Here is a 27,533-nt window from a genome sequence, read left to right as displayed (position 1 = left end):
AACATAGTTAACACCAGTAAACAGTTGACTAACTTGGCTAACTGACATTAGCAGAATGGCTAACATAAATAACATAAGCAGAAAGGCTCAGTTCAACATCAGCTGATTAATTTACTTCGTGAAAAATAATACCATTCATGCTAATGTCACAAAAATGTAGCATGCCAGTGCTAGTTCGGAAAACAACTTGTGGTATTACGAATAAACAACAAGAACAAAGGCCTCATGAATGCTAATCAGTGTGCTAATGTGTCTTGTTGGGTAACACTATGAATGTAAATCACATGCTTGCTATTCCGACCAGCTGCTGGACGATGGCTAGCGTCAGGACCGCAAAAGCCTCGCACCCAAGTGTACGTTTACATACGCGAGCATGACTTGCAGCTATGCGTGCGCGTCGTCAGCAGCTCCTTGCTGTCTATTTTTAGCCATTTAATGGCACCATAAAGCCACGCAGGCCCCCTCTGCTAAACCCCTCTCCTGCTTCATTAAACTGCGTTGACCCTGTGGGCAAAACAACAAAAATCCCCCCCAACATCTGATACTGACACTTGTGATTGTGTTGAGCGCGCGAGTGCGCGTTTGTTATGGCTGTAACAACACACCAAAGTTACTGTAAGATGTGATTAGGTTCTCTATTCCTGACCAATGGTTTGATACACAATTAGATTTTTCTATAAATAGATGTATATCTATTAGTTCAGTACAGTCACTGGAGCTGATCTCGGCAGTGTTTCAAATCTCTGTTATTCCAGTTCAAAGACTAAGTTTGCAAATAAGTGAATGAAAATACAAGTACAAGTACAAGTGAGACTTTGTAAAGGTCTTTGGGCGCCCATCGTCTGATGTAGATGCAATAATATATACTTTAAGTGCACTCCATTTATAATTGGATTTTTCGTCTGTTGTATACTATGACATGTTGATCTCCTTTTTTTTTTTCCCCGTAAAAGCACAAAATGCAAATCAATTTGAATGCCACTCGCTGAATGGCGAATGGAGATTTTTATTGCAAGTCCGAGCTCTAATTTAATCATAAATCAATTTATCAGTTTTCTTCCGTGCACATGACAGGAAGTTAGACCAGGCTTGCTGAAGACATTTATTCAATCTGGTCTTGCGCAACAGAAAATGGATTCAGGGACGCTGTGATTAATTGTGTCAGCCCTTTCCACCAGGCAAATTTAATATGAGAACACACACGCACTCACACGCAAACACAGAAACATGTACCATCGCCGTTGTTAGCGAGATGCGAGAAGGCCGAGCAACATGCCAACAAGGCTCGTATCCAAACAACTCCTCCGATATCGCATACACATCGACTAGAACATCGCAGCACTCAGCACGCACACTGAAGCTGATAAACAACCCATGCACGCGCGCACGCACGCACTCAAACACACACACATGCACAAACATGCAGAAAGACAACACTGATTTATTTACAGTATGTGCATTTAATATATTGATTGGGAGAAGGAGGCGTCAATTTGTTCAAGTGGACACATTTAATTTAATCAATCCAAGGGACTATTTATGTGCCTCGCTAGGTGATGCTGTTTTGGTTAGCAACTGTTTCAGAAAGTTCTGGGCTTTCACTCAATAATCTTTACATTTTCTTTATTAATGGGAACAATTCAATGTCGTTTGTCAGAACAATAAAAACCATCTTGTACCTGACGAGCTCTGGTATTGCATCTGTTCCTAATGTTGCGGCCAATAACAACAATGATGGTCCAGGGTAAAGCGTGTAGCGTTTGATTGGTCCATGTTGTCCCTTCCGTGGATCAAAAGGCCTCCGCCGTCCAAAACAAATGTTGGCACAGTCGTTGGCCACCGCGGCGCCAATCAGAGGCTCGTTAGCGCACCAGCAGGGCGGAAGCAGGAGGTGCGTCCTGTAATGCCAATGCTTACTGTGCGCACGTTTGATGCCGAGCCAAAGCGGTGGCGGATTGAGATGCTTGATAGCTTTCATCAAACAACGTCTAATCAGAACGCAACTTGTAATGCAAACGAGATCCAGCATTACCTCGACTGGATTATTCTCTTGACTCAATCACAAATTGGGAGTGACATGTGGGATGCTCGGCAGATGTTGTGGCGATCCCTACCGAAATTTAGCGGCGGCGTATCTGATGCTAGCTCACAACTCAAATACTGTATTGGTTTGTAACACAAAGCACAAAATAAAATAAAATGCGCAAGTCAAGGTATCACTGTCTAGTGTCTACCTTCAAGTATGCCACGCAAGTTGTTGGCATTTTGTAGCTTGTAGAAAGCTAAAAACATTTTGTAACATTTTCAGAAAATTCTTAGAACTATAATAATTTGATTTTTTGCTAATTTGAAGGCCACTTTGTATGACATTAAAATCACAGGTTATGTTAAAATATTTCTAAAATAAAATGATTCACTCCTCACAGACATGCAACAGAAATTCAGAATTCAACCAAAGTTTTCACACAAATGTAAGAATTCCCTTTCTCTGACCATTTAAAAATCAAAATACAGTTATATTCAACTTTGACGGATTTTAAAACCTTAAATGAAAATATTTTATTCCTCTAGGAACCAAATGAAACATTACAGAGGTTGTACAATTCAGGCTTAGACTAAAATTTGTAAAAAAAAATAAAAAAAAAAAAAAAAGTATACAAATGGAAGAATTGTCCTTTTTACTTATTGGAATGTCAAAAAGATAACATGCTAAACCCTGTAGCCTGTTAAAACATTAAAAAATTTTATGTATTGCAGAACCTGTACATTCAAACAGCAATTAAGAATTTGACCTAAATTTGAATGAAAACGCACACAAATGTAAAGATACAATAGCCACTTGAAATGAATTTTCTTAAATGTATCAAACAAGCTAACAATAATTCCTTTGAAGCAATTTATATATTGTTTATATAGTAAAAAATAATTTAACTGCTACATCACAGTTTTAAGTTACAAGTGATATAGTTAAGGTTTTTTGTTTGTTGTTTATTAAATTTGGGGTCCGCCTTGGCCCTGCATCCCACTAGAGATGTATATTGGAAGATGTATATTTTGCAACCCTCCCCCCAACTTTGTGTCAAGTTACTACTAGTAGTATTTGCATATTCAATAAATTGACCTTGGGCCATAGTTTGGACACCCCTGATTTGGTGGCTGTCCCTAATAAAGAAAGTGTGAAGACAAATGAGGACGAGTCCATCTTTTGGCGGCGAGAACACGAGTGCTCTTGTTGCTCGGGAAACTGGCCATCGGGACAAAAGACGGTCTGTAAGGGAGCCTGAGAACGCTGCGTACTTCGCCCACATCCGCCGGAACGGCAGCCGGTGGAAAAATAATAATAATAATAATAATGCTTTGGCTGCCCCCAGGCGGGAGGAGGTGGATAAAAATGGAGGGGCTGCTGCAATGGATGCTTGTAAACTCAATTGTCGGCACTGCGCTGGGTTAGTGTTAGACAGTTGGGAAGGTGGGAAATGGGATCCGAGTCCGGCAAAAGGACAAGAGACGGGAGATGCGGGTTATTATGTGAAATGTCTTATTTACTCGTCTATTCGTGTTTATTCTATAGACAAGTAAAAAAGTATAGTATCCGAATACTCAACTATTTAATAGAATCTCAAGTATGATATTCAAAAACTAAAATATCCAATAGCTGCAGCCCAAACAATAGCTTGAAAATCTGGATTTATCTTAACAAGAGAGATAGACACCAGGGCTTCCATTACAACTCGGATGCATTCATTTTTCAGGATCTCGATTTGAACAAGGCTTGCGATGAATCCTTCTAACGAGGTGACAGAAGTAGAACAAAATCAGATCAAGGCCCGAGTGCCTTGAGGGAGGTCCATGTGGCTTGTAGCGTGCCACGGGGCTTCCCTCCAGGTTTGGATGGCTCACGTCCAAGAGGACTTTGTCAACTTCTGCCATTTCCTGCTCTGATATAATGCTGTGCAAAAGTGTGCAGCCACACTCATTAACCCCCACATACACACAAGCGGCCTCAACCACCAACAGACACCCTCCAGATCCTCGATGCCGCCTCACTGATCGGGCAGGTGGCACTAACATCTGCCAGTGCATTTGACAAGAAAACATCTGCTTTGCCGAATTACCACGTTTTTTTTCTACGTTTTTCTATAGAAACAAGCGATAGTTATGAAATGAGCAAAATGTGGTAAATAAGCCACATTCAACCCCCCACATCCCAAAATGATACCTTAGACAAAAGCCCACAACATAACATTCAATACAGACTAAACAGTGCTTAAGGCACTGGCGATTCGTCTGAAACTAAATGGTGGACCTTGCGCACGTCACTTCATTGACTGGCATTGACCCGCAGTCTCACGCAGACAACATCCCGCCCGCCTCCCACCCGTCTAGTCGTGACTCAGGCAGCATTTGACATTTAAATGGATGCGCCTCCCCCACGCTCACGGACGCTCTCGCACCTCTTCGATTTTCGCGTATGGCGTGAGAGGCGCCATCTTGTACACGCCTCCATCGTAGCACATGTGCATCATCATACATTTCATGTAAGAATCTCATCAAATTGAATGTTCTTTACACACCTGTACAATAGCTTATGATCGACCATATTTACATTATCTTTAATGTGTCACTTTAATGTCATAATTATGTATCTTATGTCAATACATTCTCTGTGTGTCCTGCGATTGGCTGGCAACCAGTCCAGGGTGTCCCCCGCCTACTGCCCAGAACCAGCTGAGATAGGCGCCAGCACCCCCCGCGACCCTTGTGAGGAATAAGTGGTCAAGAAAATGGATGGATGGATGGATGGATATTAAGCGCCTCTATAATAACGTAACATATGTACAGCACATTATATATTTAAAGGGATACTTCATTTATTTAGTCCATTATAGCAATAATAAAGTTAATATTTTGTCTATGATTAGATACTTTCATTATTTTTCACGGCTTTGATGCAGCCTCTCAACTGCAGAGAAGAGAATGGATGAAGCAATGGTAGTAATTACAAAAACGGCCAGCAGGTGGTATCAGAGTATAAGAGATCAAGCAGGGCCATGTTACAACCAGCTGTTTTCCCCACTGTTTTAAACAGGTTTCTGAATAATGATGAAACTGAGCTATATTCTAATGCGAATTGCTGAAATACGGAAACAGATAGAATTTTATTTTATTTTTTCTGATGAAAGACGAGACTTTAATCTTTCTTTTGGTAAGTTACATGTTTTTATAGCAATAGAAAAGGATATTCTGTGGGCTTTGCAAAATTGGTCAAAATCCAGTAAAACAGCTGGGAGCGAAGGGGATTGTTTCTGTGAAAATGTCTGGGAGTGAATGAGTTAATACTTTTAAAAAACAATTTTGCCACTTGTTGTCGACTGAAAATGGCATCACATGTGCTCAGTGTGCTCAGGTTACAACCAATCACAGCTCACCTGTTTTCTAGGTTTGCTCATGTGACATTCACAAGCTGAGCTGTGATTGGTTGCCTGAGCACAATGCAGTGATGTCAATTTCAGTTGACAGCAAGTTGCAAAATGTGTTTTTAAAAAGGTACTAATTGTACATGAAAAATAATGAAAAATATCAAAATTATTATAGACAAAATATTAACATTAGACTGCCAAAAATGGCTAAACAAGTAAAGTATCCCTTTAACCTTCTATGGCATACGTCTGTAACTTTGCACTCCATTTACTACATCATATAATGTTCTATACACCTGTTCTCTTTTTGAAAAGGCCATCACTGCATTTGTGCAAAGCGCTTGTATTTTTCCTCTTCTCATCTCCAGTAATGTTCTTGTTGCAGTGACTCGGGGAGAACTCCCACGCTCGCTCATCTCTGATGCCACAACAACAAACTACACACGAGCGCGGCAGATGAAAGCCTCGAGTCTTCTCTCCTTTGATGCCGGCCACAAAAGATGAACACAAAAATGGAAAAGAAAGGTTATTCTCCTCCATCCTCCACCTCCTCATCAGTTTCATTTCTCTCGCTCTGGTAACCAGACGTGGACCTTCTCACAGCTGCTGCCTTCATTCACACACATGGGAGAGTGTGTGGTGAAGTGTTAATTGATGCAAGAGTGAAGACACGTTGCCAATACACGCTTGAGTCTATCGTGCATCACATTTTCTACAATAAGGTAACTGGTATTGTGGGGAAATTTGCAATCTTATCAAGCGTCTTAAGGGGAAGTCAACCCCCCACCTCCCCCCCAAAAATTATTGACAATAATATATTCTATGCAGCCCCAATAGTCTAAATATGGTATTTTGGTTAATATTGCGCTAGCGGAATATGAGTTAAGCAGCACAAACCCAGCTGTTTTCATCCATATCAGAAGGAGGCCATTTTGCCACTTGCTGTCACGTGAAAATGACATCACATTTGCTCAAATCTCAGGTAACAACCAATCACAGTTCAGCTTCAGAAAACAGGCGAGGTGTGATTGGTCGTTGCCTGAGCCCTGGATAATTGTGACGTCATCTTCAGTCGACAGCAAGTGGCAAAATGGCCGCTCCCTGAGATGGTTAAAAACGGATGGATTTTGCTTCATAACTCATATTCCACAAATGTAATATTAATCAGAATGTCATGTTTAGACTAGTAAGGTCACATACGACATATAATTGTCAAGAAATGTTGAAAGTTGAATTCATTCTTTAAGTCAAGACAGTGATTGATGATATGCCACTGATTGCTTGCACAATTTTTGTGCTAGCAAAAATTGATGCCTCAAAACTACAATTAATAATTTTAATAACATTTTTGCAATGCCCAGAACCAATATTTGGCGTTTTCTGTATTTCAGCGTGGACTTTTTGTTGTCGAGTCAAGACAGTGCATGAAGAACAGACAAGACAGGACGGGCAGAAGACAAACAATGTATGTGTAACTTCAGGTACGTTGACATACAAATAAGAGTCTTCGGTCAAGCAAGTGCATAATATGCTGCTGTGCTTGTGGGCTGCTAGATGTCAGTGAACTCAGGAAGTAAAAAAGTCGGCATCGAGTCAAACATCTTGTGTGTGTGAAAAACGATGTGGCACGCGTGCTGCAACGCTACTTGTGTTGCCATCATGTCTTCAAAGCAGGTCAGGACTATTTCGGTTTGTATCAGTAGCTCTCATTACATTCCTGCATCACGTGGAACAGGAGCGCTGCGTCTGTGCGCGTGTGGGTATGTGCGCATCTTTGTGAAGAGTGAAGACACCCTCCGAGAGGTAACAAACCTGATTTGAGGGTGGGTCACATGACATTCATTAGAGCAGTAACAAAACCGACTTTGATGTCAGCTACTTCAGAAACTGTGAGTTTGATACTATTTTATAAAATAAGGTTTAAAAAAAAAAAAAAGATGAAAAGATTGAAAACTTAATGCAAATTCAAAAATAAAAATAAATATATTGCAAGGACTTAAAATAAGAATGTAGCAACCATAATAAAAAACGATAAATTCTATTCTTTAATTACGACAAAATAAAGATTAAATAATGAATTAAAAATAACATGTAAATGTAAGCATGCACAAAACATAATGTGCAAATATAAAATAATATATTAAAAATATATATAAAAAATACTGAATAAAATCAAGATACAGTGAAGTTCATGTTGTACCGTGAGCATGTAACTTAACTTGTACTTGTAAGTGAATGTAACAACAAAACGTTCAAACTAGTAGCCTGGGTGGTGGGTTTGATTCCCAATCAGCGTTACAGAAGTTGATGAAAGCGAGATGAAGAATATATGATGAGGAGTGAAACATTGGCCTCAATAAGAGAGGAGGAAGAGGAGGAGGAGGAGGGCGAGTGTTGCAAGCGGAGAAGATAAGACGGGAGAAAAGGGACGTTGGCTATGACCTACTTCCGCTCAGCTCTTCACCAATCCTTCCTCTTCATCACCGAGCAGTTTTGCGTGCAGACAACACACAATATCAACGCATACAAACACTTGAGCGAGGGCTTTACATGGAGTTGTGGCAATCCGATCACAAGACGGAGCAATCTATTTCAATAATGTGTTACTTTAGTGTATACACTGTGGAACCTCGGATTATAAACTTAATTGGTTGTGTGAGCCTGTTTAATACCTTTACACAATTCCACCATCCTGCCTTTGTTACATCTCGGATACTACCTACGAAGGCGGAATATTGCCAGGTCAATCCTGGCCTCAGTCCAAGTCGGTGCCGTTTATTCAGAATGCCAGCACTGTGAGAAATATCACCCGCATACTAAAAGTGTAGTTTTTGCTGTGAAAAGAACGAATGCATCATGCATGCATCCATACGAGCACTCAGACACGCTTCTTCCCCCCGTGGGAGCCAGGAGACGCCTTCAACTGACAGCACTTGGAGAAAGAAAGAGAGTGAGAGAGAGAGAGAGAAAAAAAAAAAAAAAAAGCGAGGCTCTCCGGAGGCTTCCGGGAATGGAGGTGGAGTGGTGGTGGTGGTGGTGTGGGGGGCACAGATTGACACTTAGGGTCTTTGCAGCCTCATTCTGGAGCAGAATTTCGGTGGGTGGCGGTGAAACACGAGGCGGAAAGCCTGCCGAGGAGAGTCCAGGTGGGCGGTTTGGTTGCTAGGCAGCCTACCAATAAGAAGCGCATACTGATGGTTTCTAGAGCTGTCAAATTAAATTGATTAATCAACATGTAATCAATTATCAAATTGATCAACTATTTTAATAAATAAGTAATCGCTTGGAGCCATTTTTTAAATTTAAAAACATGCAAATCCTCTGATTTCAGCATGTCAACAGTAATTGTTCACTGATTTCTGTAGTCCTTCATGAAAGAAGGTCGATAACCTTCTGTATTTAATCAAAATAAAACAATTTGCAAACATGTTTTAATTAGGAAAACTATAACCGAACCAATAGCATAGGACATCTATCCCCACCCCCCCCTTTTTTTTTTTAAATCACTATACAAATACAAAGTACGAAATAACTCCCAATCACAGATTAATAAATAGTAATCAGGGGGAATAAATGCGCTTGTAATACACTTTAATGCAAAATTAAAATAAATCTGATTAATCGCTTTAATAATTGATAGATTAATCGATTCTAAAAATATTCGAGAGTGACAGCACTAATTGTCATTCCGTGCGTGCATGTGTTTCTAGCTCGCAACAGCTAGCATAATCGATGCTAACTATTTGATGACATTTAAATTCCGACAAACACTGAAAGTCACACAATTCCGAATATTAGCCTTTGTTGAAAAGTGGGCCAAGACTTAGCCCCGATTTTTTTTTTTTTAATTGGGTAATTCAATTATTTTGAGTTCCTCAAATAATCGCGTTATTCAAATAGTTGCATCCATACCACACAACACAGAAACATCAACTAGACTGCAGACATTAAGAATGGTTAACTTCCTTGTTAATAAGCATGTATGACAACTTGACAAGGTTAAAAAAACATGAGGCGTGTGCGATGAAATCGGAGCAAATGGATCTTCGAGGACGGTCGCAACATGTGGGCGTACATTACGTTCAAACGTTATTGCAGAGCAGCTCAAGTAAAGTATCATTAAATTAGAGGCCGAGCATTAGCATTAGCATTAGGAGACTGATGGTGTAATATGCGGGTCATTGGCTTGCTTATCAGTTTAACCAGTGAAGAGTTTCCAAGGCAACCGTCTCCATCTGAGCCATACTCTCCGGTTTAATAGAGAGCATAACGCGCAATGACACAATTACACAAGACGATTGATGTGGCGGCAGAGAGAAACAAATGGAGGACGAAAGAAAGAAGGGAGATGGGACCGTGCTGAGGGCAAACGCTGGAGAAGCCCAGCAACAGGACGTGCCTTAAATAGCGAGATGCTGGCTGATAACGTCACGCTGCCCGGCCTCCCAAGGCATGTGTTATGTTATGTTGCGTTGCGTTGCGTTGTGTTGTGCTGAGCATGTATGGGCCCGCCGCTGACAACAGCTTAGTCATATGGTGGATCACGTGACCTCGCAGAGACCGAGGGTTCCGAGAATTCAGACTTCCCGTCACGGTCGTCCGCAACTCTACTCGTGAAGCTTTCATAGCAACACTCTATTATTACTTATTCCTAAACTGGAGTATGTGGCCAAATTTCACTGCATGTTATGATATCACACACAAAACACGATGACCAAACTCACATTTGACTTTTTTTTTTTCACAATTTTGTTTCGCTCATCTGACGTTTGAGATTTGGTAGAAATCAGACAACATCTCTAGTTCATCGTTGACTCATGATAGAAATGCTTAAATCAAGTTTGCTTCGGAGCAGAATTTTCAAAACACTCAAACAAAAGGTGAGGACATAGACCTTAAATTAATTGCCACCAAGGCAAACTGACTGTTGCCATGTCGATCTACAAGGGTCAGACTTTGTAGCTATCATGGCCCGGCTCCAAGTTTTCCACTGCCTCTTTAACATTCTCTTGGAAATGACAGCGCAAATGTCAGGGGCAATGACTTCACAGCCTCGAGTTTGGCTTTTAAGAACGAAGCACGAGGTGCAAAGACCTCTAAAAATCAGATTGGTAACGTCGCCACGGAACCTTTTCTAAATTCAGTCCTTGAAACCAGATTCACTGAGCAAAATTAATTTTGTTAATCCCGTCAGTCACGGACAGGACCCACAAAAAAAAAAAAAAAAAAGTCTCGACAAGAGGCCATGCTGGAATAGACACACCATTTCAGTTTTTTTAGAGGTCATTTCCAAGACAAACTTCAGATAAACTTGCTGGCTTGGTCATGCCTTCTATAATGTTTTGAAAATTCAGTCCCCGAAAACCTTTTTCGCTTAGCAAGATAACATTTTGTAAGGAAGTCTAGCACGAAAAGACCCACTGAAGTCCTCAAGAAATGCCTGCAAAAACAATGTCGATAAGTAAATAAGCAAATCAAGGAGAGATAGACCCTGTTTTTTCAGGGCCGATACTGATGTTGATCAAAATGAGTAGTCAAGAAGGCCAATAACCGATATTTGGAGCTGATATTCATTTTCAGTAAAAAGGAAGAAAAAAATATTGGTGTCAAAAATAATAAAGCGTGTTTATGTGTTTATTGAACAGCTTTTCAGACTTTTCAAAATGTAGATTTTGTTTTTTTTTCTTAGACAATATTTTAAAATTCTAACAAAATGTCCAGGGAGCTCACAAGGTTATCAGTGTGTCTTAAAAAGTTAAATGACAACTTAAACAAGTAAACACCAAAAATGTTAAAATACCTAAAATCTTAAACTTTAACATTTCTTTGTTTAAATGTTTAACAAAAACAAAAGGCTCAGAAGGTTCCCAGGGTCGACGCATATCTTATAAAGTGAACTGAAAATTTAAATAAATAGTTCGCTGAGATTAAAATGGTTTTGATTTTATATCCTTTCTTTACAGTTGCATATCCCGCCCCCAAACACAATGTTGCTCTGTGATTGGGCCAAACCAACGGCAGTTATCTGCGGGAGCGGTACAAGATGTATTCTCCGGAGTTTGTGAACTCACAAATACCACGAGAATTCATCTTGCGAGAGCACGGTTGGCCTATACCCATATTCGGCAAAATGCCCAATATCAGTCTATCCCTAAAAATAAGTCAAAAGTCGTGTTTCCAATTTTCTTCAAAAGAGTCCTCCACCCGGCGCACCTTCCAACATTTCCGGGGCCCCTATTTAGCATCACTCGCAGCTTTAATTTCTACTCGCACGGCTCTACCTGTCGACGTCTAAAAATAACAGCGCTGAGAATTCCGTAGAGACGCACAGTCCCCTTTTTGACAAGCTTGCGCTAATCATGTGATACCGCCACCATTGTTGTTGGGGCTAATCAGCTTACAGCCTCCTTTCTTTTTGCTTGGACGAAACCCGATACGGCGGCTCAGCGTGGCTTTAGCCACATGCTAATTAATCTGCACTTCCAAAGCTGCTTAATAACGCCACGGAGCCTGGCGACGAGTGATGGATCAGTGCTGGCGCGTCGTCGCCGGAACTCGCTTACACGCTCATCTGACAACTGCAGCTGGCGTCTTCTTGGAGATGTTCCACGTTTGGGATCATCTTCTCGGTCACGTCGCAAGACGAGTAACACTTTGCCAGTATGGAGTCTACGCGACGGATTCCTTTCTTTACCTCGTCCTGATTTCCTGCATCCACACTGCCTGCCTCACATGACATGAGTTGAGACTGCCAGAGAACAATCAGGATCATTGTGCAGATCACTGAAACCTGGCCGGGACGGAGTGCAGACTTCCACCAAGATTTAAACATTAGACAAAATTAATGAGTAAGCAGCTTAGGCTGAGTTTATTCTGGATGTGGATGACACTTAACTTTCGCCATAAAAGGAGACGTACAGTATTACGGTAAAAGATAAATAGACAGATAGATAAACAGGAAGGTCTTTCAGATTGTAAAAAATATTTAAGTCACATTTAAGGATTGTCAATATTTTGTGTTTTCATAGTGACTACGTCTCAAAATTCTGTTTTTTGTTGTAACGTCGGAATTTGTTACTATTCCCACTGGCTTGCTTATCAGCAAGCATCGGTATAGATTAACTTTTTGTGATCAGAAGGACTTTAGATCTTACACTATTCTCACCTGACCAAACAGAAAATTTCTATTACAGACAATTTCATTTTGGAATCTTAACATTATTGAGATTTCTATTCACTATGAAAATTATGATTCTTTACAATATCACATGGATTTTCATTAAATAATTTTGAAAGAATAGAGGCTATTACGATTCAGACTATTAGCTGCAACTTTTTCCTCAGATTTCACCCAAGCGATGTGAACAAAGATACTGTTTAGTTGTAGATTTTGCCCATTCCAAGAGCTTCACGTTCTTGTCTATCTTTAGCTTCTCTTTTAACTCATCACAATCATGTTTACTGTTCATGAATTTTTGAATGAGCTCTGAAGAAGTGTGAACAGCTCACATTTTCAAATAAAATCTGCACAATAGCGCACTCGGATCAGTGCTCAGAAGTGACGTAATGTTGACGACGCAGCCCTCAAGTTAAAAGTGTCTGACCTGGATATTGAAGAAGACAACTGGAAGTTTTTGTTTTCTTTCATATTTATACATGCAAACGGCTTATAAACCAACATGTTCAATGACTTAATTTATGGTATTGCTGTAAAAGTCAAGGGTAATATATCGCAGGATCTGTATAGGATGTTGCACACTGAATTAAAATCATGCGCGCGCACGCACACACATGCGCACGCAAAATTAAATAACGGTAATAAAGGCAGAACACTCCAACTAGAAATAGTAGAGGTGAATGCAATACTTGTAGGAAGTTAAAACATGCACTTCCTACCCCAGCCAAGTAAAATAACAAAACACCAAAATGACAACAACAAAAATAAAAAACAGCAATTTCACAGTGGCCATGTATTAAAATCAATTGCTGCTCCTATTTTATTTTTATTTTTTAAAGGCTCACACTCAAAAAACTCAGACCAGCTAATTAACACTAGGTTTATGCCTTCACTCAGTACAGCTAAGCTAGGCTAAGCTACGGCTAAGCTACTGGTGTGAACCTCCCTGCAAATCTGCAAGGGCTACCGCAAGGCGAAGGAGTCGATTGCCGATTTCCAAACGGAGCACAACTCACCCTAAGGGCCTCGATGACCAGGTCGCGGGCCTCCAGCTCGCCCTCCATGATGCTCAGCAAGGTCAGCAGCTCCGGCTTGCTCAGGTTATCCATGTTGAAGTCGCATTTCTGGAACAGCAAAGCACCAAAGTCAGGGTTTTTCCTGCAAATAAAATTTGGAGGCGGCCACCTCAGCATATTCACAATCCGCTTCCATTTCTAAAACCTTAGACTTCTGGAAAATAGTTAAGATTTAGAAAATTTTAACATAATTACAATTTGGAACGTAAATTAGCTTTTTTTTTTTTTTTTTTTTAATACAATACAATGTTTTGTTTTTTAGGAAAAATATAGAACTTGAAAAACTTTGTTACAGATTTAAACAATTAAATCTGCCCCACAGACCCTAGTTTGAAGGTTGGGAATGTATACATTTGTGCAAGAAATAAATTAGAATCAAAGCACAACCACATAGCGTGTAGCATAACACATACAAGCATTGAAAAAAAAATACAATGGCTGCCCCCCTCCAACGCCACTCGCATCATGCTGCTCTAATTAAACGCAGCCGTCCAATTAGACGTCCTATCTTGTCTTACCTCACAGCGATTAGAGCCTAATTATGTTTAGCTAGGTCATTAAGCAGCTCCTAGCGGCTAGCGGGTGAGCATGATTGTAATCGGGGTTGACCACACCACTTCTTGCCACAATTAAAAGCTTTTTTCCGCTCCACTTATGAAAGGCAAACAGTTTAGGTGTCGTTTCTGACAGGTCGGTCTGCGGGAAGTCGGCTGGCCGACATGAATCCGACTCAAGACTCTGCTGAATCACAATACGGAAACCATACGTCTCAACGCACATTTCACAAGTTAATCTAATCACCTGTGAGGAATTCCAAAGTTAAGGTTTGCATTTTGACCGCTCACATTGTGCAGAATTGCAAACTTCTTAAGCAATTTCATCAAAATTGAAAACCTCCCATTTCCTGATCCGGTGTCACACTGAAGACGTTTAACAGCAATGGATTTTAGATATTTGATTAGTCAAATTATTAGAAAAAAAAAGAAAAAGCGTGGCTTTGATTTTAGGATTACTAATGAGCTGCCATTTTTAACGTTAATTATTTAATTTGCGAAGATCTAATATAAGACTAAGACTAACTTCAAGGATAGGCTTAAGGGCGCTTATAACTGAAGACGTTTCATGCATCTAATGCGAACAACAATGCTAAACCACCGAGCAAGGACTGGCTTTTTTACGTGTACACAAAATATCAATTTCAATACGTAGTTAAAAATATATTTGTTTCGTTATACTCTATAACAAATTTGTAAAATATAAGAACCGTTATTAGTCCAAAATCGGAGAAATTCGCATTGTTTCAGCAGCAATAGTGAATACAGGAAATAAAATTAAAAAATATCTAAAAGTGCATCTCACAAAATAGAGACTTGTAATATTGCCACTCCATTAACTATCCAATCCATCCGCAATGTTATTGTTTTGAGTGCTGAGCTGATTGTTTATTTTGAGATCTGATTAATCTAATTGAATAGACCTGCATTTTTTACTAATGAAAACAAAAAGGTATTATTTATATTTATTGTATTTTCCTTTTTTTTTTCTCATCCATCCATCCATCCATCATCTGCTGCTTATCTGGGGTCAGGTTGCGGGGTTAGCAGCTATTTTATTGTGTCTGCTAAGCCGTATTGGTAATAAATGGCTTATACATAACACAAAAAAAATCAATAATTTGAAATTCATTTCAACTTTTAAAGTTTTCACAAAAACACGGTGGTTGACCACCAGGCTTAGCAGGTTTTCTGAGGGAAACTCCGTCAGGGTAAAGTGTTTATTTGTGTGTGTTTTGTGTGCCGCAGCGGCCTCACATCAACACTGACAATTACTTTCAACACAGGAGGGTGGCAGTAGTGAGTGTCGGGTGGCTATAAATGTCACACCCCTATACCAGCTTCACAAACCCAATGGCCCACATCTGGAAAGGAAAATGTGGTTTTTTGCTATTCTGTGTTGATCGTGTTTATGGGGGGAAGGTGGAAAAATTCCTGGCTTTAGTCGACAGCATAAAAGAGGCTCAGTGCGTCGTGGCCTCACGTTTACAATGACAATTTCGTGGAAGACCACTGGGCATGATGCTGGGAACTTTGCAGCCCAACTTCCTCTCCCACTTGTGTGTTGGTGCCATTCACAATGCAGTAAAGTGGTTTTGTATGCCTCATCATTACGTCAATCGAGATAATTGCGGTCAGGTGTCAAAATTCTCAACTCTGCTGTACTCTTTCACACAGGTGTTCAGTACCTTGTAAAACGAAATTCAATTCCTTTTCATGGTTTATTGCAATTTGTACTTTTTCAAAACCTGGCGGACACACAGGGCTTTTGTGTGACATCGATCCACCGACCCAAGACACAAAACCTCTGCTAGCGTGCGCGAGGAATGATGTGACCAGAATTGGATGGTGTGAAAAGGCCCCCTTACAAACAAGAAACTTCCCCCCTGCCTTAAGCCAGTTACAGCGAGTGTAACAGGGGCGAGCAAAGAGCAAAGTGCTTTATTTAACCAAGGCACGGCAGCGGTGAGGGGGCCGGGGGTGCCGGGGGGTGGGCGTTTGTGGTAGTGGGAGGAGCGCACAGAGGCGGAAGCGAGCGATGTTTGACTACCATGTAGCCGGTGCACCTGTTTCGCCTTGCCGCCAAGCGAAAGTGGCCTGGAGCGAGCTCCATAAGGGTGAGGGGGGGGACTGTGCAAGGGGGGCTGACACGGTACTCCCAGTTATGCCCGCTGAGTCACTAAAATTAAGACCAATTTAGAAAGGTGTCTGGTGAACACAACACCACCTCCTCCACAGCTCTTCACCTCGTACCGCCACTCAAACCCACACACATAAACGTTCTCTCACTGCCTGTATGTAAAGCTGCCACGGAAATAACCGGAACACGAAACAAACCCAGACAAAAAATTTTTTTTTTTAAATGTCCAAGTCCTCATAATTTCAGCTCCACAACATGGAATATACCCCCATTTTTGTGTCCCTCATGAAAGCATACTGATTATCTTTGTTTTGAACCAAAATAAAACCAATTGTTTTTACTTTGGATAACAATGATCAACATTTTTGCCGCTTTTCTTCGCATTGCAGACAAAACCAGTAACTGAATCATAATTCATTTGTTTGAGCACTATCGATTTTATTTATTTATTTATTTATTTATTGAGAAATTTAAAAAAAAACAAAAAAAAGGAATGGAAATTGTAATGGGGGTTTTTATCTGTCCTATTCATCGATGCTGAGAAAATCATCAGGTTAATTGATTACTGAAACAATGGTTTAGTTGCAGCCCTAATTCAGATAATTAGATGGACATGTTTTGTTTGACATGTTTATTAACCAGTGTTTCAGATTTGCTACATGTTAAGTTATTTTTTCAATCATAGAAAATATCTATCTCCCATCCAAAATTCGCTGCTGGAAAATTTTGTTCAACACACCAAATGCTGACATTATTTAGTTTTTTTGATTGTGGGACAGTTACATGTGACGTTGCGTAAAAATGTCTACTTCTGTGTCATATTGACACGATACTGCAGCAGATTATGACATCATCATTCCACTATAGTAGCTTGATCAACATACAAAATGTCAAAATGACAAAACTTTGTTGGCTTCCTCTCAAAAACATTTCAGCCTGGAATATTATTTTTCATGTAGAATTATACCTTTAAAAACTTTTTTTTTCCCCACTTGTTGTCGACTGAAGATGACATCACTTGTGCTGAAGAAGTAGGTAACGACCAATCATGGCTCAGTTTGCAGACCAAACCCAAAAAGCAAGTGAGCCATGATTGGTCAGCACAGGTGATGTCATCTTCAGTCAACAGAAAGCAGAAAAAATCATTTTTAAAAGGTAATAATTTGTATACAAAAAAATAATGTCGTTATCAAATTCATTCTGGACAAAGTACTACCTTTTTACTGCTGAAAATGGCTCAATAAGTCAAGTATCCCTTTAATTTGAAGGTAAAAGTAGAAGTACAGATTCAACTCCTTTACTTGCGTAGAAAAGTCCAACCAGAAATGTACAAGAAAAACTTCTGAATTAATTTTTAATTTCACCTGTTTTGATAACTCGGCAGTCAGCATAAAGATTAAAAATATCTCTCTACGCACAAAATATTTCACTTTTATTAACTTGTATCGTGCTCATACTGACAAATCAATACTGAAAGCAGTATTTTTATTTATTTTTGTCAGTGTATATTTTCAGAATGAAATATTTCTTGGCTTTGCAACAGAAATAAAATTATAGATTGGAAATATAGTATCTTGAAGTATTCAAAATAAGGAATACAGCATATAGATATATTTTCAATTGCAGGGAGCAAAATTAAAATCGTAGAGAAAATAAATACTCAAGTAAAGCACCTGTGAAAATCTCGTTACGAACATTCACAAACTACAAAGTATTTTTGTACTTGATTACTTGGCAGCACGGCAAGTAAGTGTGTGTCAACAAACTAATGTGGAGCATCTGGTCACAGCAAACTGAAGAAATAGCACCTCTTCAGGCTCCAAGAGCTTCCCAGGGAACCGGAGAAGGTTCCGCTTGGATCCACCTGAGAACCTCCATCACGTCACAAACTAACCTGTCAACACATCCACAGTTGAAATATTTCTGAAAGCCTTTTTTTACGTTTACGAAGAGGTGCAAATGTCGACGTGAAGCCATTTCATGTGTCACTTCTCCATCACTGGACGAAGGTTCTAAGAAGGCTCGAGGCGAACAAAAGAATTCTCCATCACGAAGCGAGCCGAGCTGAGGGAAAGCTCGTCATTTTTGTCACGGTGGGGTACAATATGTGAGAGGGGGGAGGTGGCGTTTTTTTTTTTTGTTTTTTTTTACACGGTGGGTTTGGCTGTCTGGTTGTCGGTTCTGGCCCGAACCGACACGGATGTTTGTTGTCCTCCGGACATTTGTCGCGTGGAGCCCGGCGGCCACTCACCGCTGATTCATGCGCGACATTTCTCGCCCTGGCTCTGACTAAATAACTTAATCCCCCCCCCCGGTTGATTTCCACGAAGCTCCCCCTCGCCGTCTTACCGTGTCGACGCTTCCCAGTACGGCGGCGGTCAGGGCTTGTTGTACCGGGGGAGGAGGCTGCTCTCCGCTGGCTCCCTCCGACGCCATCTTCGTACTGTGGCGGTGCGCTGCCTGCCGGAGAGCTGGCGCGGGCTCATCCGCCGCCGCTCGTTAACTAGTTCGCTGCTGGACGAGAGTCATCCGCACGCCCAGGGCGACATGAGTCCAACGTAGGAGGAGGAGGTGTGAACAACAAGGTTGGAGAGGGAGAAGGAAGCAGAAGACGGAGTCGGGTCGAGGGTCGAGGAGGGCGACAGCCGTGGAGAGGAGTCCGCGGACCAATGAGTCAGTGGAGGGAGAGGGAGACGACGGGAGGGAGGGAGGCGGGCCCGGAACGGGCAGTCAGGCAGGCGTACAAATCCAGATGTAAATGGAGGCGCGTGCTCCGTGCTGACTGACAACAACATTTGTGGGCGAGCAAGAAAGCTGCTCGAAAACATCAACGTCATCATCATTCTTACATTTATCTCATTTTGTTTAGTACTGTATAGTATTGTATTGTAAATTGTATTGTGTGTTGTTGTGTAGTATGTATAATACAGTATGGTGTAGTGGCACATAGTACAACATACTCTAGTGCCGTTTATTAAGTACACTATAATGTAATATAGAGGTGTCAAGATTAATCGACATAATCAACAACTAATGGGATTATCAAATTAATCTATAATTTGTTTTTGGTAACCCATGAATCATTAACTCATTGACTCTCAGTCATTTTCATTGAAGAAACCCCATTTTGACAGATTTTGCATGGCCCACAGAATATTGTGGTCTATTACTATAAAAACATGGAACCTACAAAAAGAAAGATTAGTCTCTTCTTTCATCAGGGACAAAAAGTATATTTGTATCTGTTTCCATTTTGCAGCCATTAACATTCGAATATAGCAAAGTTTCATCAATATTCACATTCCTGGTGAAAACACTGACAAACAGAGCTTATTGCAACATGGCCCTGGCTGATCTCTTATACTCCGCTGCCACCTGCTGGCCGTGTTTTTAAAAACTAACATTGCTTTAAGCCACCTCTTCATGTCAGACGCTGCATCAAAGCCTTCTGTATGCTCTTGCATTAAAAAAAAAAATGTGTAAACACGTTTTTGGGAGTTAATGGCAAAGTATTAAAAACGTTTTTACACGTTTTTGGGCTTAAATGAGTCAAGACATGAAAATGCTTTAAATTTTACCTCCTCAACAGTAATTATTGTCTGATTTCTGTAGTCCCACAAAAAAACATATCATCTTGTTTTGAACCAAAATAAAACAATATTTTACTTTGGAAAACAATCAACAGTTGTGCTTATTTACCTCACATTGTATCAAACTAATAACCGAATCATAATTTATGTTTGTGCATTATCAATTCCAATGACACCTACTGTAAATGATATGATGAGCCCAATGTGTCATTGTCGTGTTCATGGAAACAGAAGCTCAGCGTTAATCTCTACACGAGTCAACGCGCCCGCTTTGAAATCTCCCCGCCATGGATCTGTTTATCCGGCACGCCGGGAAAAGGGAGGACGGAGGCCTTCTCGGCTCCCAGATGTGGTTTTAGGATTAACGTTAATGTAGTTGATCCGGGCTGCTGGTGCAGAATGAGGTTAGCACGTCTCTATTTAGGTCAAACGTTGGCAGCCAGCGCTTCTGACGTTCCCTCATATTCTCCATTTTCCATACTCTCATACATACTTGGTGTGGGGGGGGAAAAAAAGGACTTGCCTCTATAGTGTCGTGTCATATCTTGTAGAAGTCATGTGTGAATTCCAAAGTGCCGTCAGATGACCACGTTGCCACCATGAGCCCATTAAACCGTCCTCTCATCATTCTTCAGCGATGGCAACCACTCCCAACATACCAAGGACGGCCTTCTTTCATATTAAGACCTTGTCCTCTTCTTTTCAAGCACTCCTTTGTGATTAGCGGTTCTGAAAAACAGTCCAGGTGAACACATGGAAGCTCTCTGAAGAGCAGACGGATGAAAAGCATCCCTCTGTGACGGAATGCTTGATACAGGACGGCACAAATTATCCTGCTTGGCCGCCAAACACAATGATGAGACATATCAAGAGCCCGGTGTGACGTCCCGGGACGACTCCCACCTCGGGAGTGTTGCGCCGGGATGAGTTCCAGATCCGGGCGGCACTGCACTGGATTAGCAGGACAGATCGTGGATGAGGGGGAAAGAATTAGGATTGGAAATGGGAATGTCCTGGCAAAGCTGCCATTTCTAACGATTTAGTGAACTGATACCGCTGGGGTGTTTCCGGTTCGTCTGCTAACTCGAGACAGTGAACGGCCACAACGTTTCCTGTGAGACGACAAACTACAGTCAGCTAAGCTAACTGAAGTTAGTAAACTGACTTTTGATCCCTAATTCAGGAAGGTTTTAATTATTAAAGCCTGATTGGTGGGATGACTATAAAACAGGGAGTCCATTGACAAAAAAAAAAAGAAGAGGAAAGAGAGCACCCTGGGAGGAAGTGGGATCGGTAACTGGGCCACATCTCACAGCTTGATAGTCCCCGTAAGATCTGAAGCGGTCCTCTGTTCATTCGTTGATGACATGGCGCTCTGTCTTCCTCTCGCACAGGCCGCCTCTGTCTCAAGAACATCCTGTGACTGTAGAGCGCAGGGAGCAGGTGCTAGGATTTTTATTTTGAATGTTCAGCCCCCAAAGCTGATAATTTCACTTCATAACATGGAAATTGGTATGCATGTCTATCAAAATTAGACTCTTAGGAGGTCAGCCATTTTGGTTTGATACAACCATTTTAAGTTAATTTCCAGGGATGATTTGGAGATGGAGTTGGCTTACTGGAATGCTTTGAAACTTCAGCAACCAAAACCAGTTCCACTTGCAAGATGGAAATTAGTAGGACTGTCTATCATGAGTAGAGCCACAAAAGGTCTTTAGAAGCCATTCCCTAAAAGACATCCATTTTGGTTGGATTTTGGAGCCATTTCTGAGGATCTTTTTGAAGATGTGCCCTGTGATTGGCTGGCAACCAGTTCAGGGTGTACCCCACCTACTGCCCGAAGCCCTGTGGGATAGGCTCCAGCACCCCCGCCACCCTTGTGAGGAGCAAGCGGTTAAGAAAATGGATGGATGGATGGATGGATGGATGGATGGATGGATGGATGGATGGATGGATGGATGGATGGATGGATGGATTTTTGAAGATGAAATTCCAGTAAAGATTTGCTATGGTTTTTGCATTTTGAGGAAAATTTTGCTCCCAAAACCAGTTTCACTTATCAACATGTAATTTGGTATTTATGTCTTTTTTTTATGAACAGACCCACAAAAAAAGTCTCAAGCAGCCATGCCAGAATAGAAACAAAAAGTCGGCCATTTTAGATCAAAACTGCCACTCTAGCGCCATTTCCAAGAGTTAGGGTTAGATTTTAATTTATTTTTAATTTTTGTTTTTGAAAATTCAGCCACTGATAGCTTTTCGGTAGACAAATCTAGCGCGAGTATACCCTCAAAAAGGTCTTATGAAGCCATGCATGAAAGGAAATATCTGGACTCTTTTAGGGCCACGACATGTCCTGACTTTGCATCAAATTTCGAGCTTCGACCCGAGTCCGCTGTTGCTTCCAGTTCCTCAACCCTGTAGTCTCGTGTCTTTACCCGCCAGGAATGCACTCAATCAAACTTGCGTCACGTTTCTAACTGTTTACACGCGTCGCCAAGCGCAAAACACGACGAGGTTTCCTCAAGCATCTTGAAAGCTACAAAGGTTTGCATTGTTTGCTCGATTCTCTGGGCGGATAACTTCCTCTTCTGCTAACAGATGAGCGTTGGTCCGCCTGTCAATCAATGTGACAAATTTTGGGAATGTCGGCGAGCAGGTTTTTTTGGGACTTCGAATGACAGCATGGCGACCAGAGCGGGCTCAAGACATAAGTGAAGTCAGCACCTGCTTTCCGTTGCAGATGTATATGTCAAGAAATAAACAGTAATAATTAAGTGTATTGAAGCTGAACATCACACGCATACCTCAAAACTCTGGGCTACATTTGTTTTACACGTTACTTGACATTTTATTTAATACACTGTTTTTGTACATGTCAAGTTACATCACATGACCTTAACTATTCAGAATGTATAAAAATGATATTAAAATACTTGTTTTACATACCTTAAAAAAAACCTGATAAAATACTGTCTATGAATGACCTAGATATGTCCATTATACAAATAAATGAAATGTGGCCCTTAAACACAAAAGTTTTACCATCCCCCTGATGTAAAGCAATATTTTAGTTGTATTAATTCATAAGTTCGATTTAAAAATAATTAACAATGATGTAGAATTTAAATACCGGTATATACATTTCTCAATACTAGTTGGAATTGTCTGTGATTGGCTGGCAACCAGTTCAGGGTGTACCCTGCCTACTGCCCATTGCCAGCTGAGATAGGCTCCAACACCCCCCCCCCCCCCCCCCCGAGACCCTTGTGAGGAATAAGCAGTCAGGAAAATGGATGGATAGTTGTAATTGCCAAGCAATATGTTCTCGGCAGCAGTCACACAAAATGTGGACAAGTGTCGCCTCCTAGTGGACAATTAACTGTGATATTAGATACAGTACCGTGTTATATTTTTTTCTACCGAATATTATGACTAATTTATCAAGTGTTTTGGGGAGGCACTTATATATAAAAAACTTGTTTTTATATATAATTGAATGAAAATTATTGACATTGTCTTTTTTGTGTGTGTAATTTTCTTCTATTTCTCCGCCACCGTATGTTGTCTGAAAAATGTTACGTCTAAAAATTGCTTTGCCGAGCCATGAAGACAAAGTCCACAAGTGAATGAATGAATGCGCACATTTTAATCTGAAAATCTCAGTTGTCGTGTTGTCGCCACCTGCAGGAAAAAACAAATATGACACGACAGAGTGACGTCATCCATATGGTACAATTTAAATCCGCTTCAAAACGATATTTGTGTTTGTTTTGTTAGAACCACTGTAATTTATTTATGCCAAATTATAAGTTTTGGTGATAAACAATTTAACCCTAGAGAGCAGGAGGTGGAACTATGTTTTATGTTATTATTATTACAATTCTTGCTTACCTAACAATTGTAGAGCGAGTTGAGTCGGGCGATATCGTTCCTGCTCATCTGGCTGGCGTTACCAAAGCTGACGTTGGCATGAGGGATGGGCACCATGGTGGGTTTGCCGTTGCCCGAGAATGCGTACCTGCAACATACACCAATATTGCATTTGGTGTTTAAATGCCGCATAATAATACTTTTGTGGCAAAAAAAACCAAACAAACTGTAACTGGTAAATTTCTGTGCTCATTTTTGAGCCAAAATAAAACTTTTTTTTTTTTTTTAAATCGAAAAAATGATTGCACTATAATGCTGAAAATGGCCGCAAACAACCAACCTGTGGTACTGCATGACAGAGTTGTAGTCGTACGGCGTGTTCATGTTGAGCGTGTTCATCTTGTCGAAGGCGTACTCCCAACCTGAGGAGGAACGTCACATCAGCACTCGCAATGTCAATTGCGCACGCGCGTGCGTACCAACCCGATTGGATGTTCTCCCAAAGGATGCGGATGTGCTGGTCGCGGTCGGAGCGACACTGCTCGTGGTTGAAGCCGAGCGCGTGCAGCAGCTCGTGTTGGACGGTGCTGTGGTACAAGCAGCCCTGGCGGTCCAGAGACAAAGTCTGAGCCTTGCCACGGCGACCTACATATGAGTAACACCTAAAAGGAGCAGAAATAAGTTAGTACCCTAGCTAAGAACGTCTTTACTAATTTAGTTTTGTGGCAATGGGGTATGGCAATTTTGTGCCTAAATATCACTTTTTGTGGTTAAATCTTGTGCCAAAGTACTAATTTTTGTAGTCAATTATAGTACATTTTTAATGCCAATATATGACGTTGTGGTCAATATGGAATTTTGTGCCAAAATTCAACTCATTTTTTAGGTAAATCTTCACACTTTTATGCCAAAATACTTCATAGTCAACTACTGGCATTATTAATTATTATTATTATTATTATTATTATTATTATTATTATTATTACAAACATCCGTAGCATTTCAGTGTCATTTTTTTGTTTTTTTTTTCTATGTAAAATTCTGACATGTTGTGGTCAACCGTTGCATTTCTGTGACCAAACCAAAAAGTCAAGTCATCCTTATTTATATTGCGCTTTCAAACTGGATCAAAAGTTTTTGTGGGCACCTTTTACTCTTTTTGTGCTGAACTGTTTGTAAGTCAATGTATTTATATTATTTTTTTTGAGTGTGGTGATGTAGCTTTTTTTTTTATGACTTTATTGGCATAACATTAAATGCAATGTTGTGTGCCTTTTATTTAAAAATTTCTTTTGCCGTTGTTAAGTTTCATTAGTGTAGTTGTACTTATATATAAATAAAGTTTGAATTTGGTTTAATGTAACCACGTGATTTAAAATAAATAAATAAATACATAAATAAAATAATTGTATGGGAAACTAAACATTTTCCTGACCAAATAAGTTTTGTGATTTTGTGCATAAATGTGGCACTTTTATTTTTTTTGCTGCATTATATATATATATATATATATATATATATATATATATATATATTTGGACAGCATTTTGTGCTACAACAACGCAACCTCTTTGTGGTCAACAATTACGCCTTTCTCCAAACATCTTTCACTTGTGTGGCCAAATATGGAACAATTCCAATTTAATGCTTTTTTTTTTTTTTTTTTTTGCAGTAACGAATCGGTTGCTGGATACCCATTGTTGGACTGGATGCTGATGTAGTCTGTCTCGTATCTGCGAACGAAGAAGCGAATGCAGGAGACGGAATGGAAAGAGGTCAGGCCACGCTCGATGATGGCGCGCTCGCGAGAAGCTGCATTAAAGAACAACATGCAGTAAATGACTGACAGCAGCAGGAGTTGTAGTTTGTATTATTGAATACGTCGAGTAGTGATCCAATTTAAAGTGATGTGATTACAAAAGAGAGTACTCCAAGTTCCAACTAATGTGATTAAACAACACAAAGTCGTGGTTACTGACAGAAAGAGGAGGAGATGGTGTAGGGGACGTAGACTACTCCATCGGTGGACTTTGGCCACTTGCATCCGTTCGACGTGCACTGGTCGGCGTTGCGCTCGCCATCTCGGTCGAAAGCGATGTCGTCCATTACCAGAGGCTCGTCCGCCGTGTGAACTGTCAACAGTGCGTTAGCTTGGCGTTGGGCTTGTCTGAATATGACCCATGTTTGCATTCAGGATGCCCGGCCAAAGATTAGCGTATTTATTTTTTATTTTATTTTTTTTGTATGACGTGTGAAGAGACATTACCGACGTCTTTGTTGGCCAGCCACAGAAGCTCAGACACCGACGCTTCCTGGAGCAATCAATCAATCAATCAATCAATCGTACATCAGTAATTTATATTATCAGGTTCAAATGATATTTGTCTCAAATATATATTTCAGTGGGATTCATTGCATTTCAACTCAATGTAAAATTTTCTTAATACTATTATTATTATTAGTACCATAATTTCTCAATTACACATATTCGTGTTTAGTTCATGAATATTAAGAAAAAAAAAAAGAGAGCCAGTGCATAAATAAAAATAAAGTTTTTAACATTTTAATTCATAATTTTCATTTTTTTTTTAAATGTTTAATTGAGCCCACCAAACGTTTACATTATATTTACTGTATTAATTTTTTGTTAACCCATCTTATTGAATAATTACTTGTAAATAAAAATGAGTAAAATAAACAATTGTACAAATACATATTTTTGGAAAGAGATTAAATAATTCAGTAATGAATTCATTGTAAATGACAAACTAAAGAATATTAAAACAATTTCACAAATCCCGTGGCTTTTGATGCACTGTATTTAATTGAGTAAGTTGTTAGAAAAATCTAATTAAATGATTGGTTCATTGATTGATGTAACAAGTAACATTAAATATTAGCAAAATTAACATTTTATAAATATTTCTTAAAATGTATTTTTTTTGTTATGTGCATTCATGTAATTTAAATAATTGGTTACATAATTTAATATAAACAATGGCTTTAAAAAAAATAAGACAATTTCTTGCATACAATATTTTAAATGGTTGATGCTTGATGGATTTATTTTAAATTAAAAAAAAGATAAAATAAACAATTGTGTATATATAAGTTAGTTTCAAGTGGATTTGGTTCCATGATCTTAAAAAAAAAAAAAATAATACAGTAACAAAAATGCTTGTAAACAACTTCACAATAAAAAATTTTTTAAAAATTACATCGTGTCCCTTTTAAGATTCATCACATGGAGTTCACGACTCTCGCTAAACGTCTCAACTTTTGCATCACAAACGTAACTGAAATTATACTTAAAGATGTTATTTACGAAAATTCCAAATCCAGTAAAACCTTGCCCAAAATGTTATTTCTTGTGAACACGCATTGCCTGACTGACCTGCTGCGTGGCCGAGCCACACCGACAGAAAACGAGCAGCGCGAAGACGCTGAAGAAGGTGAGCTGCGTCATGATGACCAAGAAGACGAAGACGAAGGTGTGCTCGCCCTTTAAAAAGGTTCCTCCAGCAACCTTGAACGCATACGGCGCATTCCCAGTCGCTCTGCTGGGAATCTGGCCTCTTGTTTTCTTCTATCAGCATGGCATGGAGGCTGGAAAGCAACCTGTGAAATTCCCACATTCTCGAGTAGATTGGGCAGCAAACCAGTAGGATGAACATGATTTACTAGTAATGGCTGCTTTTTTTTC

General features: G+C 40.0%; 2 protein-coding genes across 2 annotated transcripts in view; both read right to left on the bottom strand.

Annotated features, from left to right (window-relative positions):
• cttnbp2 (cortactin binding protein 2) overlaps positions 1 to 19,141 on the bottom strand; it is a 38,795-nt gene extending 19,654 nt beyond the window's left edge. The window contains exons 1-2 of the mRNA XM_077517260.1: positions 18,717 to 19,141; positions 13,614 to 13,721 (exon numbers count right to left, since the gene is read on the bottom strand). Of these exons, the coding sequence (XP_077373386.1) occupies positions 13,614 to 13,721; positions 18,717 to 18,803 (195 nt within the window). The 5' untranslated portion in view covers positions 18,804 to 19,141. The remainder of the gene's footprint in view (positions 1 to 13,613; positions 13,722 to 18,716) is intronic.
• Positions 19,142 to 23,267: 4,126 nt separating this feature from the next.
• Positions 23,268 to 27,404, bottom strand: LOC144016312 (high choriolytic enzyme 1-like). Its single transcript, XM_077517259.1, has 8 exons — positions 27,225 to 27,404; positions 26,097 to 26,142; positions 25,810 to 25,962; positions 25,525 to 25,642; positions 24,314 to 24,492; positions 24,171 to 24,252; positions 23,852 to 23,978; positions 23,268 to 23,641 (listed from the first exon to the last, which is right to left on the bottom strand). The coding sequence occupies exons 1-7, from the start codon at positions 27,294 to 27,296 to the stop codon at positions 23,852 to 23,854; spliced, it is 777 nt and encodes a 258-aa protein (XP_077373385.1). The 5' UTR covers positions 27,297 to 27,404; the 3' UTR covers positions 23,268 to 23,641.
• Positions 27,405 to 27,533: the final 129 nt, after the last annotated feature.

This window comes from Festucalex cinctus, chromosome 3, assembly GCF_051991245.1.
Source record: "Festucalex cinctus isolate MCC-2025b chromosome 3, RoL_Fcin_1.0, whole genome shotgun sequence".
Classification (NCBI taxonomy): Eukaryota; Metazoa; Chordata; class Actinopteri; order Syngnathiformes; family Syngnathidae; genus Festucalex; species Festucalex cinctus.
Note: the sequence above shows the minus strand (reverse complement) of the source record. Positions and strands in the feature narration are given on the sequence as shown.